Consider the following 20,450-nt stretch of genomic DNA (forward strand, 5'->3'; position numbering starts at 1 on the left):
TAACTAACGAACTAGTGTGTAAAAGGTGGATAATATTTATTTAATTAATTTAAAGTGGTATAATATAGTAATATGGCGGATATTATCCGTGTCAGGGTAAATATTATTGAGTTTAGGGTGAAAAAAAAAATTAAATTCACGCGCATTATCGCGTGTGTGATTTGTATTAGTCTTTTAAGTACTATATCGTGATATTTATGAACGATGCAAATTATAGATGGTAGATAATATTTGAATGATATTTTTCATTTTAAAGAGTATTTGCGTGTCATTTACGTAGAGGATATTTAGAGCGTAGTTTCCTCCGCATGGGATAATATTATTGGAACCTCTCAGCCTTCACAAACACGTGCAAGAGCATGTGCCACATGTACAAAAATAACATCCTTAAATTTAGTAAATCATCATAATATTATGGGAAATATTCAGTTTTAAGGGGTAAATATATAAGCATAGAGAAAATGAGGTCGGGTAAAGAGGGGAAGTAGAGAGGAAACAAGATAATGAAGTAAGGATGTTAGATGTAGCAACAATGGCACGAGGTGGAGGTGCGTGGGTCTGGAGGCGGACAAGTGCACCATCAGTACACTTGGTGCCAGGATGTGGTGACGTGCGGGTGTGTTGTGCCATAGCTCCTCCCACCCTCCTCTCTCTCTCCCTCTCTCCCGGAATGTCGCGCAGGAAGCAGAAATTTCCCGTCCATCTGAAGAGTAAGTGTGACTGTCTTGTCTCGCCTCTGGTTACCTTCGTCAGTCACCTGTGTGTGTGAGTTTGGGGGGGGGAGGGGGGTGTTTTGTCACGTACTGGATTCGTCAGTCATATGTAGAGTGCTGGACATTGGAAGGTGTTTGAGGTAATCAGTCCCTCAGTGTTTGAGGTAATCAGTCCCACAGTTTGAGGTAATCAGTCCCTCAATGTTTGAGGTAATCAGTCCCTTAGTGTATGAGGTAATCAGTCCCTCAATGTTTGAGGTAATCAGTCCCTCAGTGTTTGAGGTAATCAGTCCCTCAGTGTTTGAGGTAATCAGTCCCTCAATGTTTGAGGTAATCAGTCCCTCAGTGTTTGAGGTAATCAGTCCCTCAATGTTTGAGGTAATCAGTCCCTCAATGTTTGAGGTAATCAGTCCCTCAGTGTTTGAGGTAATCAGTCCCTCAATGTTTGAGGTAATCAGTCCCTCAATGTTTGAGGTAATCAGTCCCTCAATGTTTGAGGTAATCAGTCCCTCAATGTTTGAGGTAATCAGTCCCTCAATGTTTGAGGTAATCAGTCCCTCAGTGTTTGAGGTAATCAGTCCCTCAGTGTTTGAGGTAATCAGTCCCTCAGTGTTTGAGGTAATCAGTCTCTCAGTGTTTGAGGTAATCAGTCCCTCAGTGTTTGAGGTAATCAGTCCCTCAATGTTTGAGGTAATCAGTCCCTCAATGTTTGAGGTAATCAGTCCCTCAATGTTTGAGGTAATCAGTCCCTCAGTGTTTGAGGTAATCAGTCCCTCAATGTTTGAGGTAATCAGTCCCTCAATGTTTGAGGTAATCAGTCCCTCAATGTTTGAGGTAATCAGTCCCTCAATGTTTGAGGTAATCAGTCCCTCAATGTTTGAGGTAATCAGTCCCTCAGTGTTTGAGGTAATCAGTCCCTCAGTGTTTGAGGTAATCAGTCCCTCAGTGTTTGAGGTAATCAGTCTCTCAGTGTTTGAGGTAATCAGTCCCTCAGTGTTTGAGGTAATCAGTCCCTCAATGTTTGAGGTAATCAGTCCCTCAATAAGGTAATCAGTCCCTCAATGTTTGAGGTAATCAGTCCCTCAGTGTTTTCAAGACTGAGGGACTGATAACATGGCCTCCAGGCTGAGGGACTGATAACATGGCCTCCAGACTGAGGGACTGATAACATGGCCTCCAGGCTGAGGGACTGATAACATGGCCTCCAGACTGAGGGACTGATAACATGGCCTCCAGACTGAGGGACTGATAACATGGCCTCCAGGCTGAGGGACTGATAACATGGCCTCCAGGCTGAGGGACTGATAACATGGCCTCCAGGCTGAGGAACTGATAACATGGCCTCCAGGCTGAGGGACTGATAACATGGCCTCCAGGCTGAGGGACTGATAACATGGCCTCCAGACTGAGGGACTGATAACATCGCCTCCAGGCTGAGGGACTGATTACATGGCCTCCAGACTGAGGGACTGATTATATGGCCTACAGGCTGATGGACTGATTACATGGCCTCCAGACTGAGGGACTGATAACATGGCCTCCAGGCTGAGGGACTGATTACATCGCCTCCAGGCTGAGGGACTGATTACATGGCCTCCAGACTGAGGGACTGATAACATGGCCTCCAGGCTGAGGGACTGATTACATGGCCTCCAGACTGAGGGACTGATAACATCGCCTCCAGGCTGAGGGACTGATTACATGGCCTCCAGACTGAGGGACTGATTATATGGCCTACAGGCTGATTGACTGATTACATGGCCTCCAGACTGAGGGACTGATAACATGGCCTCCAGACTGAGGGACTGATAACATCGCCTCCAGGCTGAGGGACTGATTACATGGCCTCCAGACTGAGGGACTGATTATATGGCCTACAGGCTGATGGACTGATTACATGGCCTCCAGACTGAGGGACTGATAACATGGCCTCCAGGCTGAGGAACTGATTACATCGCCTCCAGGCTGAGGGACTGATTACATGGCCTCCAGACTGAGGGACTGATAACATGGCCTCCAGGCTGAGGGACTGATTACATGGCCTCCAGACTGAGGGACTGATAACATGGCCTCCAAGCTGAGGGACTGATTACATGGCCTCCAGACTGAGGGACTGATTACATGGCCTCCAGACTGAGGGACTGATAACATGGCCTCCAGGCTGAGGGATTGATAACATGGCCTCCAGGCTGAGGGACTGATAACATGGCCTCCAGGCTGAGGGACTGATAACATGGCCTCCAGGCTGAGGGACTGATAACATGGCCTCCAGACTGAGGGACTGATAACATCGCCTCCAGGCTGAGGGACTGATTATATGGCCTCCAGACTGAGGGACTGATTATATGGCCTTCAGGCTGATGGACTGATTACATGGCCTCCAGACTGAGGGACTGATAACATGGCCTCCAGGCTGAGGGACTGATTACATCGCCTCCAGGCTGAGGGACTGATTACATGGCCTCCAGACTGAGGGACTGATAACATGGCCTCCAGGCTGAAGGACTGATTACATGGCCTCCAGACTGAGGGACTGATTACATGGCCTCCAGACTGAGGGACTGATAACATGGCCTCCAAGCTGAGGGACTGATTACATGGCCTCCAGACTGAGGGACTGATTACATGGCCTCCAGGCTGAGGGACTGATAACATGGCCTCCAGGCTGAGGGACTGATAACATGGCCTCCAGGCTGAGGAACTGATAACATGGCCTCCAGGCTGAGGGACTGATAACATGGCCTCCAGGCTGAGGGACTGATAACATGGCCTCCAGACTGAGGGACTGATAACATCGCCTCCAGGCTGAGGGACTGATTACATGGCCTCCAGACTGAGGGACTGATTATATGGCCTACAGGCTGATGGACTGATTACATGGCCTCCAGACTGAGGGACTGATAACATGGCCTCCAGACTGAGGGACTGATAACGTCGCCTCCAGGCTGAGGGACTGATTACATGGCCTCCAGACTGAGGGACTGATTATATGGCCTACAGGCTGATGGACTGATTACATGGCCTCCAGACTGAGGGACTGATAACATGGCCTCCAGGCTGAGGGACTGATTACATCGCCTCCAGGCTGAGGGACTGATTACATGGCCTCCAGACTGAGGGACTGATAACATGGCCTCCAGGCTGAGGGACTGATTACATGGCCTCCAGACTGAGGGACTGATAACATGGCCTCCAAGCTGAGGGACTGATTACATGGCCTCCAGACTGAGGGACTGATTACATGGCCTCCAGACTGAGGGACTGATAACATGGCCTCCAGGCTGAGGGATTGATAACATGGCCTCCAGGCTGAGGGACTGATAACATGGCCTCCAGGCTGAGGGACTGATAACATGGCCTCCAGGCTGAGGGACTGATAACATGGCCTCCAGACTGAGGGACTGATAACATCGCCTCCAGGCTGAGGGACTGATTATATGGCCTCCAGACTGAGGGACTGATTATATGGCCTTCAGGCTGATGGACTGATTACATGGCCTCCAGACTGAGGGACTGATAACATGGCCTCCAGGCTGAGGGACTGATTACATCGCCTCCAGGCTGAGGGACTGATTACATGGCCTCCAGACTGAGGGACTGATAACATGGCCTCCAAGCTGAGGGACTGATTACATGGCCTCCAGACTGAGGGACTGATTACATGGCCTCCAGACTGAGGGACTGATAACATGGCCTCCAAGCTGAGGGACTGATTACATGGCCTCCAGACTGAGGGACTGATTACATGGCCTCCAGACTGAGGGACTGATAACATGGCCTCCAGGCTGAGGGACTGATTACATGGCCTCCAGGCTGAGGGACTGATTACATGGCCTCCAGACTGAGGGACTGATAACATGGCCTCCAGGCTGAGGGACTGATAACATGGCCTCCACACTGAGGGACTGATTACATGGCCTCCAGACTGAGGGACTGATAACATGGCCTCCAGGCTGAGGGACTCATAACATGGCCTCCAGGCTGAGGGACTGATAACATGGCCTCCAGGCTGAGGGACTGATAACATGGCCTCCAGACTGAGACCCTGATAACATGGCCTCCAGGCTGAGGGACTGATTACATGGCCTCCAGACTGAGGGACTGATAACATGGCCTCCAGGCTGAGGGACTGATAATATGGCCTCCAGACTGAGGGACTAATTACATGGCCTCCAGGCTGAGGGACTGATAACATGGCCTCCAGACTGAGGGACTGATTACATGGCCTCCATACTGAGGGACTGATTACATGGCCTCCAGACTGAGGGACTGATTACATGGCCTCCAGGCTGAGGGACTGATAACATGGCCTCCAGGCTGAGGGACTGATAATATGGCCTCCAGGCTGAGGGATTGATAACATGGCCTCCAGGCTGAGGAACTGATAACATGGCCTCCAGGCTGAGGGACTGATAACATGGCCCCCAGGCTGAGGAACTGATAACATGGCCTCCAGACTGAGGGACTGATAACATGGCCTCCAGGCTGAGGGACTGATAACATGGCCTCCAGGCTGAGGGACTGATAACATGGCCTCCAGGCTGAGGGACTGATTACATGGCCTCCAGACTGAGGGACTGATAACATGGCCTCCAGGCTGAGGGACTGATTACATGGCCTCCAGACTGAGGGACTGATAACATGGCCTCCAAGCTGAGGGACTGATTACATGGCCTCCAGACTGAGGGACTGATTACATGGCCTCCAGACTGAGGGACTGATAACATGGCCTCCAGGCTGAGGGATTGATAACATGGCCTCCAGGCTGAGGGACTGATAACATGGCCTCCAGGCTGAGGGACTGATAACATGGCCTCCAGGCTGAGGGACTGATAACATGGCCTCCAGACTGAGGGACTGATAACATCGCCTCCAGGCTGAGGGACTGATTATATGGCCTCCAGACTGAGGGACTGATTATATGGCCTTCAGGCTGATGGACTGATTACATGGCCTCCAGACTGAGGGACTGATTACATGGCCTCCAGACTGAGGGACTGATAACATGGCCTCCAAGCTGAGGGACTGATTACATGGCCTCCAGACTGAGGGACTGATTACATGGCCTCCAGACTGAGGGACTGATAACATGGCCTCCAGGCTGAGGGACTGATTACATGGCCTCCAGGCTGAGGGACTGATTACATGGCCTCCAGACTGAGGGACTGATAACATGGCCTCCAGGCTGAGGGACTGATAACATGGCCTCCACACTGAGGGACTGATTACATGGCCTCCAGACTGAGGGACTGATAACATGGCCTCCAGGCTGAGGGACTGATAACATGGCCTCCAGGCTGAGGGACTGATAACATGGCCTCCAGGCTGAGGGACTGATAACATGGCCTCCAGACTGAGACCCTGATAACATGGCCTCCAGGCTGAGGGACTGATTACATGGCCTCCAGACTGAGGGACTGATAACATGGCCTCCAGGCTGAGGGACTGATAATATGGCCTCCAGACTGAGGGACTAATTACATGGCCTCCAGGCTGAGGGACTGATAACATGGCCTCCAGACTGAGGGACTGATTACATGGCCTCCATACTGAGGGACTGATTACATGGCCTCCAGACTGAGGGACTGATTACATGGCCTCCAGGCTGAGGGACTGATAACATGGCCTCCAGGCTGAGGGACTGATAATATGGCCTCCAGGCTGAGGGATTGATAACATGGCCTCCAGGCTGAGGAACTGATAACATGGCCTCCAGGCTGAGGGACTGATAACATGGCCCCCAGGCTGAGGAACTGATAACATGGCCTCCAGACTGAGGGACTGATAACATGGCCTCCAGGCTGAGGGACTGATAACATGGCCTCCAGGCTGAGGGACTGATAACATGGCCTCCAGGCTGAGGGACTGATTACATGGCCTCCAGACTGAGGGACTGATAACATGGCCTCCAGGCTGAGGGACTGATAACATGGCCTCCAGGCTGAGGGACTGATAATATGGCCTCCAGGCTGAGGGACTGATAACATGGCCTCCAGACTGAGGGACTGATTACATGGCCTCCAGACTGAGGGACTGATAACATGGCCCCCAGGCTGAGGGACTCATAACATGGCCTCCAGACTGAGGGACTGATAACATGGCCTCCAGGCTGAGGGACTGATAACATGGCCTCCAGGCTGAGGGACTCATAACATGGCCTCCAGACTGAGGGACTGATAACATGGCCTCCAGGCTGAGGGACTGATAATATGGCCTCCAGGCTGAGGGACTGATAATATGGCCTCCAGACTGAGGGACTAATTACATGGCCTCCAGACTGAGGGACTGATAACATGGCTTCCAGACTGAGGGACTGATTACATGGCCTCCAGACTGAGGGACTGATAACATGGCCTCCAGACTGAGGGACTGATAACATGGCCTCCAGACTGAGGGACTGATTACATGGCCTCCAGACTGAGGGACTGATAACATGTCCTCCAGACTGAGGGACTGATAACATGGCCTCCAGACTGAGGGACTGATAACATGGCCTCCAGGCTGAGGGACTGATAACATGGCCTCCAGACTGAGGGACTGATAACATGGCCTCCAGACTGAGGGACTGATAACATGGCCTCCAGGCTGAGGGACTGATAACATGGCCTCCAGACTGAGGGACTGATAACATGGCCTCCAGACTGAGGGACTGATAACATGGCCTCCAGACTGAGGGACTGATAACATGGCCTCCAGACTGAGGGACTGATAACATGGCCTCCAGACTGAGAGACTGATAACATGGCCTCCAGACTGAGGGACTGATAACATGGCCTCCAGGCTGAGGGACTGATCACCTCAACCTGGTGATCTTCACTATACTTCTCTGTATGGACTGACGACGCCAGTGTGTGGGAACGTTGCCTCAGTAAACACACACAAGTGTTGTACATGTATCTAATATACCAACTTGTCGTTTTTATGAACCATTTATCTATAGTGATGTTTTGTGCCTTTTAACCGGGGGATAATGTGTCAGTAGGTCAGACATGACTGTACATGTCTCAGAAATGCCCTGGCATGCCTGTAAATGTCTCAGAAATGCCCTGACATGACTGTAAATGTCTCAGAAATGCCCTGGCATGCCTGTAAATGTCTCAGAAATGCCCTGGCATGCCTGTAAATGTCTCAGAAATGCCCTGACATGACTGTAAATGTCTCAGAAATGCCCTGGCATGCCTGTAAATGTCTCAGAAATGTCCTGACATGCCTGTAAATGTCTCAGAAATGCCCTGACATGCCTGTAAATGTCTCAGAAATACCCTGACATGCCTGTAAATGTCTCGAAAATGCCCTGACATGCCTGTAAATGTCTGAGAAATGCCCTGACATGCCTGTAAATGTCTGAGAAATACCCTGACATGCCTGTAAATGTCTCAGAAATGCCCTGACATGCCTGTAAATGTCTCAGAAATGCCCTGACATGCCTGTAAATTTCTCAGAAATGCCCTGACATGCCTGTAAATGTCTCAGAAATGTCCTGACATGCCTGTAAATGTCTCAAAAATGCCCTGACATTCCTAGAAATGTCTCAGAAATGCCCTGACATGCCTACGAATGCCCGGACGTGTCTAGAAATGCCCTGGTATGCCTAGAAATGCCCTGAATTGCCTAGAAATGTCTCAAAAATGCCCTGACACTCCTAGAAATGCCCTGCCATTCCTTGAAATGTCTCAGACATGCCCTGACATTTCTAGAAATGTGCCAGAAATGCCCTGACACTCTTAGAAATGTCTCAAAAATGCCCCGACATGCCTAGAAATATCTCAAAAATGCCCTGATATACCTAGAAATGCCCTGTATAATATATCAGCAGTGACCATTGAGAGGTTTTTGGCCGCTGCCCAAAAACTGTTAAGTAACATATCAGTGTGATAACTAACATATCAGTGTGATAATTAACATATCAATGTGATGACTAACATATCAGTGTGATAATTAACATATCACCAATCATTGCAACACTCTTTAACAAATCCATAGAATCCTCTACCTTGCCTACAGTTCTCAAAATAGCAAGGGTCACTCCGATCCATAAAGGAGGAGACCAAACAGACTTGAATAACTATAGGCCAATATCCAACTTACACCCTCTCTCTAAAAACTTCGAGAAATTAATTCATAAGCGAATCTATTCTTACCTCATCTCCCACAACATACTCAACCCCTGTCAATTTGGGTTCAGGCCTAATAAAAATACTAATGATGCTATTATACACATGCTAGAACACATATACACTGCAATAGAGAAAAAAGAAGTCCCACTGGGGATCTTCATAGACTTACGTAAAGCTTTTGATACAGTTGACCATGACTTGCTCCATATAAATTTGTCGCAGTATGGTATAAGAGGGCGCTCCCTCAACTACCTAAAGTCTTACCTCAGTAACAGAAGCCAATATGTGTACACAAACGGGGCAAACTCTTCTGCACAACCAATTACAGTTGGTGTCCCACAGGGAAGTGTCCTTGGCCCTCTTCTCTTTCTCCTATACATAAATGACCTTCCAAATGCTTCGCAATTACTCAAACCCACACTATTTGCAGATGACACTACATACGTCTTCTCTCACCCGAGCCCAGTCACGCTAGCCAATACTGTAAATACCGAATTACAGAAAATATCTACCTGGATGAGGACTAACAAACTTACACTAAACATTGACAAAACCTACTTCATTCAGTTTGGTAACAGAGCTACAGATGTCCCTCTTAACATAATGATAAACGGATCACCTATCACAAAATCCACAGAGGGAAAATTCTTAGAAATCCACCTTGATAATAGACTCAAATTTCATACACATATACAACAAATTTCCAAAAAAAATTCCAAGACCGTAGGCATACTATCGAAGATACGGTACTATGTTCCACAGTCAGCCCTCCTGGCCCTATATCACTCACTTATTTACCCCTATCTCACCTATGGAATTTGTGCTTGGGACTCAACAACAATAAACCATCTCAGACCATTAATTACCCAACAAAAGGCTGCAGTCAGAATGATAACAAATTCTCACTACAGGCAGCACACTCCACCAATATTCAAAACTCTAAACCTACTCACAAAACAAAACATCCATACTTATTACTGCACCTATTACATACATAGAACACTTAACACTGATATAAACGCTCCCCTCAAACTTCTTACGAACCTCAACAGAACACATGACCATAACACAAGACACAGATCACTCTTTGATGTTCCTCGTGTCCATCTCACACTATGTAAAAACTCAATGCACATAAAAGGCCCTAAAATCTGGAATTCATTACCTGTGAATATAAAAGAAACACTACCTGTTTATAAATTCAAGTCTCTTCTCAAAAATCACTTACCCACAACCAAATAAATACTGAATAATTGTATCTTATAAATTGTATCTCATAAATGTCAACCTGTGACCCAATCAAACTTTGTTATGTGATAACTAGCATATCAGTGTGATAATTAACATAGTGTGATAACTAACATATCAGTGATAACTAACATATCAGTGATAACTAACATGTCAGTGTGATAACTAACATATCAGTGTGATAACTAACATAGTGTGATAACTAACATCAGTGATAACTAACATATCAGTGATAACTAACATATCAGTGTGATAACTAACATATCAGTGTGATAACTAACATCAGTGATAACTAACATATCAGTGATAACATATCAGTGATAACTAACATATCAGTGTGATAACTAACATATCAGTGATAACTAACATAGTGTGATAACTAACATCAGTGATAACTAACATATCAGTGATAACATATCAGTGATAACTAACATATCAGTGTGATAACTAACATCAGTGATAACTAACATATCAGTGATAACATATCAGTGATAACTAACATATCAGTGTGATAACTAACATATCAGTGATAACATATCAGTGATAACTAACATATCAGTGATAACTAACATATCAGTGATAACATATCAGTGATAACTAACATATCAGTGATAACTAACATATCAGTGATAACTAACATATCAGTGATAACTAACATATCAGTGATAACTAACATATCAGTGATAACTAACATATCAGTGATAACTAACATATCAGTGTGATAACTAACATATCAGTGATAACTAACATATCAGTGATAACTAACATATCAGTGTGATAACTAACATAGTGTGATAACTAACATATCAGTGATAACTAACATATCAGTGTGATAACTAACATATCAGTGATAACTAACATATCAGTGATAACTAACATATCAGTGATAACTAACATATCAGTGATAACTAACATATCAGTGTGATAACTGACATATCAGTGATAACTAACATATCAGTGATAACTAACATATCAGTGTGATAACTAACATATCAGTGATAACTAACATATCAGTGATAACTAACATATCAGTGATAACTAACATATCAGTGATAACTAACATATCAGTGTGATAACTGACATATCAGTGATAACTAACATATCAGTGATAACTAACATATCAGTGATAACTAACATATCAGTGTGATAACTAACATATCAGTGATAACTAACATATCAGTGATAACTAACATATCAGTGATAACTAACATATCAGTGATAACTAACATATCAGTGTGATAACTAACATATCAGTGATAACTAGCATATCAGTGATAACTAACATTTCAGTGATAACTAACATATCAGTGTGATAACTAACATATCAGTGATAACTAACATATCAGTGATAACTAACATATCAGTGATAACTAACATATCAGTGATAACTAACATATCAGTGATAACTAACATATCAGTGTGATAACTAACATATCAGTGATAACTAACATTTCAGTGATAACTAACATATCAGTGATAACTAACATATCAGTGTGATAACTAACATATCAGTGATAACTAACATATCAGTGATAACTAACATATCAGTGATAACTAACATATCAGTGTGATAACTAACATATCAGTGTGATAACTAACATATCAGTGATAACATATCAGTGATAACTAACATATCAGTGATAACATATCAGTGATAACTAACATATCAGTGATAACATATCAGTGATAACTAACATATCAGTGATAACATATCAGTGATAACTAACATATCAGTGATAACTAACATATCAGTGATAACATATCAGTGATAACTAACATATCAGTGATAACTAACATATCAGTGATAACATATCAGTGATAACTAACATATCAGTGATAACTAACATATCAGTGATAACATATCAGTGATAACTAACATATCAGTGATAACTAACATATCAGTGATAACATATCAGTGATAACTAACATATCAGTGATAACTAACATATCAGTGATAACTAACATATCAGTGTGATAACTAACATATCAGTGATAACTAACATATTAGTGTGATAATTAACCTATCAGTGATAACTAACATATCAGTGATAACTAACATATCAGTGATAACTAACATATCAGTGATAACTAACATATCAGTGATAACTAACATATCAGTGATAACTAACATATCAGTGTGATAACTAACATATCAGTGATAACTAACATTTCAGTGATAACTAACATATCAGTGATAACTAACATATCAGTGTGATAACTAACATATCAGTGATAACTAACATATCAGTGATAACTAACATATCAGTGTGATAACTAACATATCAGTGATAACTAACATATCAGTGATAACTAACATATCAGTGATAACTAACATATCAGTGTGATAACTAACATATCAGTGATAACATATCAGTGATAACTAACATATCAGTGTGATAACTAACATATCAGTGATAACATATCAGTGATAACTAACATATCAGTGATAACTAACATATCAGTGATAACATATCAGTGATAACTAACATATCAGTGATAACTAACATATCAGTGATAACATATCAGTGATAACATATCAGTGATAACTAACATATCAGTGATAACTAACATATCAGTGATAACTAACATATCAGTGATAACTAACATATCAGTGATAACTAACATATCAGTGTGATAACTAACATATCAGTGATAACTAACATATTAGTGTGATAATTAACATATCAGTGTGATAATTAACATAGTGTGATAATTAACATAGTGTGATAATTAACATAGTGTGATAATTAACATAGTGTGATAATTAACATAGTGTGATAATTAACATAGTGTTACCTGGAGTTTACCTGGAGAGAGTTTCGGGGGTCAACGCCCCCGCGGCCCGGTCTGTGACCAGGCCTGATAATTAACATAGTGTGATAATTAGTGTGATAATTAACATAGTGTGATAATTAACATAGTATGATAATTAACATAGTGTGATAATTAACATAGTGTGATAATTAACATAGTATGATAATTAGTGATAATTAACAAAAATGTAACACGTAGTAGTTATCTTTCAGTTAATTTTAATATTTTTTATAAATAATTGTGACATTTAATAACTGTCCTTGATGCTGGTGAGCGGGGCTCTTGATCGAGGGTGTTGGATCTGACCTCTCCTGCCTTGGATCGAACCTGGTCCCCCCCCCGGGGGCTGTGTGATACCCGCGGATGTACCACATTAACGGGAAAGCTCTAATATCTCATGGGTTATATGGGGTGGGAATCAAGAACCCCACCCCCCTTTTCGCCCACATCAAGGAACTCTGACAGACGTTAATGGGTGAAGTGCTAAACCCGTAGGGGGTCATACAGATTACCTGATTTAACAATTTGTAAGGCTCTGATCCACCAGGAGGCCTGGTCACAGACCGGGCCGCGGGGGCGTTGACCCCCGGAACTCTCTCCAGGTAAACTCCAGGAACATTGTGTCCACAGGAGGACTCGAACCTGCATCTGTGTATGATAGTACACAGTACGTTCCCCAGTCTGCCACATCCCTGGGATCTGGCTGAGTGGCCAAAGTTCTGTGTACTTAGATACAGAGTGTTCGGGTTCGAATCCTGCTGTGGACTAAGAGATAATGTTATACCTTTGAAGAGTTTAGAGAGGTTCTCTATGCTCTGAGCCCGGCCATGGGCCAGGCTCGTTTGGTAAATCTTGTTTGGGAATCGTTAAGCATATGTTACTATGTATGATAATTGCACTTTTGTGTACCTGTGTCTTAATATAAGGAGATATCGTAAGTCAGACTCACGTTACATGTGAAATTTAATGTGTTAGGCTTTGTTAGGTGTGTACAGTGTTAAATTCTAGTTACAATGTTTAACTTGGATAGGTTACCCTATCTTAATTAACGTCTAAGTTACTACATAAGGCAGTTGTGACCATCTTAGTCTCGTCATTAAATATTGATAGTATACAAACCTGATAAATATTTGCAATTGTTTAGTATCGTGGAGAAGCTTTGTCAACCAGTGACTTAATCACTGGCCAAGTGATTGTGTGTCCTTGCACTCGCCTGGGGTCGAGTCATAGCTCCTGGCACATCCTCTTCACTGGTCGCCACTAGGTCCTTTCCCTTCCTTGCTCCATGAGCTTTATCATACATCTTCTTCAAGCTATGTATGGTTCCTGCCTCCACTACATCACTACCCAGACTATTCCACTTCCTGACAACTCTGTGACTGAAGAAATACTTCCTAACATTCCTGTGATTCATCAGTTTTCAGCTTCCAGTTGTGTCCCATCTCTGCAACATGTCCCCCCCTTATCTCTCCTGTCCTCCAGTGTCGTCACGTTGAGTCCCCTTAAACCTCTCCTCGTAGGACATAACCCCTTAGCTCCGGGACTAGTCTTGTTGCAAACCTTTGCACTTTTTCTAATTTCTTGATGTTGTTGACCAAGTGTGGGTTCCAAACTGGTGCTGCGTACTCCAATATGAGCCTGGCATACTCAGTATAGTGTCGTGAATGACTCCTTAGATATATTGTTACTCCTGGCCACCTACCACGTTACTTTAAGCCGATATTACTTAATATATTACCAACATTTATATTAATAAGTAAGTATATAATATTATCTGGTGCCTCGTATAATGTTACCTAATGAAATCATGTTAAATTAAGGTACATAGTTAAATTATTTGTTAGGTGTAACAGTGGGAGTTGTGAATCACTTGCATAATAACCAGTGTCTGGTTAACCTGAGTTCCCTCAGCTACCCTAAGGTAGGTCAGAGGTGACCTGACCTACCTTAGGTCAGGTCACCCCTGCCCCAGGACTGGCAGTAGTAGCTTGTCTACAACCCAGGGTACACCACAGAAGCTCTGCTGTAACAGAGATTCATTTCTTAGATAAATACGTTCAAGGTGATTTAAGTGGACATACGTGGATCTCACGACCTGTTGTGAATTACTGTCTTAAACACCAGGGGGTCTGAAGACCCCGTTAATTATATTGAAACTAGTTAGTGTGAATGGTCTAATTACCTTAATGTAATATATATACTTCTCTAAATTACATCGCACTCGTAAGATACGAGAGAAAAGATATTTTATTTATAAGAAATAACAATTAATAGGCCTTGGAATTTATATTTGTGATTTATGATTCCCCTTGAAAAGGAGTATTAAGAAATAATATTATTGCGCCTAGACCTCTCAGTGAGGAGGAGGGTAAGTGGGTAATATTGCCATGCGCCCATATGTTGCAGCAGTTATTTGGTTAATGTGCATCTCAGAAGATATGCTCCGTATGATGCTAACCCCAAGATCTTTTTCCTTGAGTTAGGTTTGCAGTCTTTGACCTCCTAGTATGTACTCCGTCTGCAGTCTTCTTTGTCCTTCCTCAAGCTTCATGACTTTGCAATTGCTGGGGTTGAACTCCAGGAGACATATGTCAGACTAGACTCACGGCCACGCTAGCTGGAGATTCGTCTGTAAAAACTTGCATTTGTGGTCACAGAGGTGCCTGTGCTAACTTTCCTATGGTGTAGAAATATACCTAGTTGGATGAATCTTATTGTGGCTAGCTGGTCTAGTGGCTAACGCGACGGGCTGGAGTTTTGAGACTCTATGACCGCGGGTTCAATCCCGGCCGGGGGTATGGTTTATGTCAGACTAGGCTTGCAGCCTATCCAGATCCCTTTTATAGTCCTATCTGATCCTCGTCAGCTTCAATTCTCATTAGATTCACGTCGTCTGCGAACAGGGACACCTCTGATTCTATTTCTCTGTTCTGTCCTTTACATTCAAAATAAAACAATAGTGGCCTAAAGACTGACCCTTGTGAAACTCCTCTCGACATATGCATCCACTCTGACATCTCATCACGTACTAACACACGTTGTTTCCTTCCTGTCAGGTATTCCCTGATTCACCGCAGTGCTTTTCCTGTTATTCCTGCCCGCCCCTCTAGGGTTTGTACCAGTCTCTTGTGTGGTACTGTCAAAGGCTTTCTTATAGACCAAGAAAACGTCATCTATCCATCCCCGTCTCACCTGTCTTCTGATACTTTGTAGAACTCCAGTTGGTTTCTGACACAGGATTTCCCATACTTGTATGAGACGGTTCCTTTCTAGGTGCTCCTCCACTCTTCTGAAATTCTCCATTACTTACACACACACACACACACACACACACACGTGTTTGTGTCTGTGTACTTGCCTAATTGTGGCTGCAAGGATCGATTCACAGCTCGTGTGTGTGTGTGTGTGTGCGCGCGCTGATTTCTGCTCCCCATATCCACCCTGTAGGTGCTAATCAAAGAACGAGCAGTACACGATAAGTTCAGGGACTGGACTTCAGTATTTGTTTGTTCAGCAAGTATTTCTCACTTAAAATTGGCGAAGTCAGGGCATTTATCCAGTATAATTGGCTCTCCTGTGGACAAAATATTTTCACAATTCTTGAAAGTTTGAGTTACCTGGAGTTGATAAATTTAATCGCACTCGGTACATAATAATGGAAACTGTGATTATAGTTCCTCTGGCAAAGTTTACAGCTTATGTTTATATCAACTGGTAGTGTAAACTGGTGGTGTAAGCTGGTGGTGTAAGCTGGTGGTGTAAACTGGTGGTGTAAACTGGTGGTGTAAGCTGGTGGTGTAAACTGGTGGTGTAAACTGGGTCAGTCATCCAGAAGTGACATCCACAGGTACCTGTAGCCCAGTCGAAGTCGTCCAAAAACTGTAACTTGGAAAGTTTCGGGGGTCACTGCCCCCTTCCTCCGAGGCGTGGACACAGATCGGGCCTCCCTCTTGTTGACCTGATCGACCAGGCTGTTGGTGTCAGCAGCACATAAACCAACATATGCACCACAGCCCGGCTAATCAGGAACTGGCTTGAGGAACCTATCAGTCAGTGATTCTATTTAAGTTACTAGTTCTCTCTAGGCTGGAATACTGCTGTACACTAACAACCCCATTCAAGGCAGACGAAGTCGCAGATCACGAGAATGTACAGAGAACCTTCACTGAGAACGTTTGAAGTTCCTTAACTTGTACTCCCTGTAACGCAGGAGAGAAAGATGCATCATAATCTACATCTAGAGGAACCGATCCCAAATCTGCACACGGGAATCATTCCCGTGTGACAACCCCCAGAGTAAAGCAGGGACGTCATGAGTCTACTTACTGGGAGGGTATTCCGGGGATCAGTGCCCCTCACGGCCTGGTCCACGACACTGCCAGGGGCCCCAAGGCATCCCACCATCCATAAGGAGAATTGCCAATAGACCCCTGGCTGTCTTCAAGACCCCTGGCTGTCTTCAAGACCCCTGGCTGTCTTCAAGACCCCTGGCTGTCTTCAAGACCCCTGGCTGTCTTCAAAACCCCTGGCTGGCTTCAAGACCCCTGGCTGGCTTCAAGACCCCTGGCTGTCTTCAAGACCCCTAGCTGTCTTCAAGAGGGAACTAGAGATCCCTAAAGTTTGTCCGATCATCCGGGATGTAGTTTGTATGTTTGCATATGGCCAACAGTAACAGCAAGGTTGAACACTGCCTGATCCACTGGGAGGCCTGGTCAAGGACTAGGCCGCGGGGGCGTTGACCCCCGAGACACCCTCCAGATAGACAGGTTACCTAAATATCTGAAATTGGGATACAAGTAAATTTAGTGGTATATTATGAGGTCCCCCTCGAAAATTTTAGCGTAATACGAGCTTAAGTAAGTATTTATTTACATCGAGGGACTTATATTCAGTGTATGAACATTGGGAAATATACCTCGTGTGTATACATGGGGTATATTTCCCAGTGTAGTTCTGGTGGTATAGTACATGGGTCAGGGGTTTACTTAGTCCTTTCTGGGGGTCACCGCCCCCGCGGCCCGGTCCCAGACCAGGCTGACTGGTTGCTGGTCTGATCGATCAAGCTGTTAGTGCTCGCTGCCCTCAGTCCAACGTATGCACCACAACCCGGCTGATCAGGAATTGTTTTGAGGTCTAGTCAAGGACGGCCGCAGGAGCGTTGACTCCCAGAAACATCCTTCAGGTAGACAGGAATATGTCGAGTTCCGTCTTGAAGACAGCTACCAGTTTGTTGGTAATGTCCGAGATCGCTTGAACTGTTGCATAAAAACGGGTATTAAGTCTGAAGTAACACATACAGAGTCTGTTTGGATAGAATTTTCAGAGGGGCATGAAAAATTAATTTTAGGTGTGATATACCGTCCCCCAAATTTAGATAGCGACCAAGGGGGACTACTATGGGAGGAAATTGTTAGGGCCACAAGGCACGATAATGTAGTAATTCTAGGAGACTTTAACTTTAGTCATATTGATTGGAATTTCTTGACTGGGAATTTAGAATCATACGACTTCTTAGAAGTAGTTCAGGATTGTTTTTTGAAGCAGTTTGTGACAGAACCTACAAGGGGAAATAACCTGCTTGACTTAGTTATGGCAAACAACGAATCCCTTGTTAATAATTTAGAAGTTTCAGAGGAACTGGGTGCTAGCGACCACAAATCAATTACATTTAGCATTGAATGGAAGTATGATAGTAGGGATAACTCAGTAACAGTCCCAGATTTTCGCTTAGCAGATTACGATGGGCTTAGAGAACACTTATCTGTTGACTGGGGTAACGAAGAGAGCTATCAATATGACAGTTTTCTGAACACAATACATGCTGCTCAAAGAACGTTTATCCCTTATAAGGAAATTAGATCAAATAGAAATGACCCAAAATGGATGAATAATAGGCTGAAATATCTACTAGGGCATAAGAAAGGAATTTATAGGCGTATCAAAAGAGGCGAGGGTCATCTTATGAATCAGTATATTGACATTAAGAGGGACATTAAAAAGGGGATAAGAAAAGCTAAAAGGGACTATGAAATTAAAGTTGCTAGGGATTCTAAAACTAACCCAAAAAGTTTTTTCCAGGTCTATAGAACAAAGGTTAGAGATAAGATAGGTCCCCTTAAAAATAACTATGGGCATCTTACTGACAAAGAGAATGAAATGTGCTCGATTTTAAATAATTATTTTCTCTCGGTTTTTACACAGGAAGACACTAATAATATTCCGGTAATTAATTTTTATAGTGGGCCAGAAGAAGATAAATTATGTAACATCACAGTCACTAGTGAAATGGTTATGAAGCAGATAGACCGACTGAAGCAAAATAAGTCACCGGGTCCTGATGAGGTTTTTTCAAGGGTTCTTAAGGAATGCAAAATGGAAGTCTGTGAACCATTAACTAATATTTTTAATTTATCTCTTCAAACAGGTGTAGTGTCTGATATGTGGAAGATGGCTAATGTAATTCCTATTTTTAAAACAGGGGACAAGTCGTTACCGTCAAATTACCGCCCAATAAGCCTGACCTCAATTGTAGGCAAATTACTAGTCAATTATAGCTCAGATTATAAGAAGCCATCTCGATAAGCATAGCTTGATTAATGATACTCAGCATGGATTCACAAGAGGCCGGTCTTGTCTAACTAATTTATTAACTTTCTTCAGTAAAGCTTTTGAGGCTGTTGACCACGATAAAGAATTTGATATTATTTACTTAGATTTTAGTAAGGCATTTGATAGAGTTCCGCACCAAAGACTGTTGAAGAAAGTAGCAGCTCATGGCATTGGGGGAAGGGTGCTCTCGTGAATCGAATCATGGCTCACAGACAGGAAGCAGAGAGTGTCCATAAATGGGGTTAAATCCGAGTGGGGATCAGTAACAAGTGGCGTTCCACAGGGATCAGTCTTGGGCCCGTTGTTGTTTATAATATATATCAATGATCTTGATGAAGGAATTACTAGTGATATGAGCAAATTCGCCGATGACACGAAGATAGGTAGGATAATTGATTCAAACGTAGATGTTAGGGAACTTCAGGAGGATTTAGACAAACTCTACTCTTGGTCAGAAAAGTGGCAGATGCAGTTCAATGTAGATAAATGCAAGGTTCTGAAGCTCGGGAGTGTCCATAACCCTAGCACTTATAAGTTAAATAATGTAGAAGTTAGCCATACAGATTGCGAAAGGGACTTGGGGGTTATGATAAGCAGCAGCCTTAAACCAAGACAGCAATGCCTAAGCGTACGTAATAAGGCAAATAGATTACTGGGATTTATATCAAGAAGTGTAAGCAACAGAAGTCCAGAGGTCATACTGCAGCTTTATACATCATTAGTAAGGCCTCACCTAGATTATGCAGCTCAATTCTGGTCTCCATATTACAGAATGGACATAAATTCGTTAGAAAACATTCAGCGTAGGATGACTAAATTAATACATAGCATTAGAAATCTTCCTTATGAAGAAAGATTGAAGACTCTTAAGTTACATTCACTTGTTAGACGAAGAATGAGGGGAGACCTGATCGAAGTGTATAAGTGGAAGATAGGTATTAATAAAGGG

At 43.7% G+C, this 20,450-nt stretch overlaps 1 protein-coding gene across 5 annotated transcripts in view; it reads left to right on the forward strand.

Annotated features, from left to right (window-relative positions):
- The first annotated feature begins 569 nt into the window (after window positions 1-569).
- Window positions 570-20,450, forward strand: part of LOC128703900 (zinc finger protein 433-like) — a 118,955-nt gene continuing 99,074 nt past the window's right edge. For 2 of the 5 annotated variants that reach the window (XM_070104886.1, XM_070104885.1), the window contains exon 1: window positions 596-710. Coding sequence is in view for 1 of the 5 variants with exons in the window: in XM_070104883.1 (XP_069960984.1) it covers window positions 671-710 (40 nt within the window). In the remaining 4 variants the exon portion in view is untranslated. Of the gene's footprint in view, window positions 711-14,766; window positions 14,955-20,450 lie in introns of those variants that run through there. The other 3 variants (XM_070104883.1, XM_070104884.1, XM_070104887.1) reach the window with 3 other exon arrangements.

Source organism: Cherax quadricarinatus, chromosome 95, assembly GCF_038502225.1.
Source record: "Cherax quadricarinatus isolate ZL_2023a chromosome 95, ASM3850222v1, whole genome shotgun sequence".
In the NCBI taxonomy this organism is placed as follows: Eukaryota; Metazoa; Arthropoda; class Malacostraca; order Decapoda; family Parastacidae; genus Cherax; species Cherax quadricarinatus.